Source organism: Macadamia integrifolia, chromosome 9 (genome assembly GCF_013358625.1).
Source record: "Macadamia integrifolia cultivar HAES 741 chromosome 9, SCU_Mint_v3, whole genome shotgun sequence".
NCBI classification, from domain to species: Eukaryota; Viridiplantae; Streptophyta; class Magnoliopsida; order Proteales; family Proteaceae; genus Macadamia; species Macadamia integrifolia.
In genome coordinates, this window is record NC_056565.1 from 34,938,931 (window position 1) to 34,939,783 (window position 853).

General features: G+C 37.5%; 1 protein-coding gene across 1 annotated transcript in view; it reads right to left on the reverse strand.

The window, feature by feature from the left end:
- The window catches only part of LOC122089751 (pollen-specific protein C13-like), a 1,251-nt gene extending 684 nt beyond the window's left edge, over positions 1 to 567 (reverse strand). The window contains exon 1 of the mRNA XM_042659444.1: positions 276 to 567. Within this exon, the coding sequence (XP_042515378.1) occupies positions 276 to 567 (292 nt within the window). The remainder of the gene's footprint in view (positions 1 to 275) is intronic.
- Between the last annotated feature and the right edge of the window lie 286 nt (positions 568 to 853).

Here is an 853-nt window from a genome sequence, read left to right on the forward strand (position 1 = left end):
TTTTCTAAAGCATATTATATTAAGACCCCATATAATGGAGAAAAGAGATAGTACAATAGTCCAAAAATAATGAATTAGCTACAAAAGATGGAGGGTTATCCTCCCAAGAAGATATACATTAATGATGAGAAGCAAAGGAGGCTAGGCTAAATCGTCCGCACCAGAATTGCCCTCGCGATAAATATGGACAGCCTTAATTGAAACAAAAAAGGAGTAAGGTCTTTTGCAATATTCAATAATAGAAGCAATCCTCTAAGGAATAAAAGATAAACGACCAGCAATTAGATTAACCAAAAGCTGGGAATCTCCTTCAAAAATGACATGAGTAAAGTTATGATCTTTGGCCATTTTTAATGCCAAACGAGCTGCAAATGCTTCAGCCACATAAGCAAATGTAGCACCAACATAACATGCAAAACCAAAAATAAATCTGCCAGAATTGTTACAAAAAACTCCACCAATGCTCGCTAGACCTGGTTTTCCCATAAAAGAGCCATCAAAGTGTTTGGAAGCAAAATCTCCCCCTGGTTTACAGTCAGCTGACCATATTGGTGAGTGCGCGGGCATGCCAGAATCCTTCCTGACCGGATTCAATAGTAGATCTGACTTCGATCAAGCGACTTGGGCTCTCCTCTTGCCTCGATCGCCCCAAGGACTTTTAATGTTCATTTCAGAAACGTGATGCAAGGATTGAAAAAAAAATGAAGATAAATGATAGTTACTCATAGACAAGGGGAAAATCTAATCTTGTCTCTGTTGATGTTCAATTTACCAAAAATAAGATCAATTGTTCTCTGTTGATGTTGAACATACCAAAAACAAGATCTGTTGTCTCTGTTGATATTAGATATAC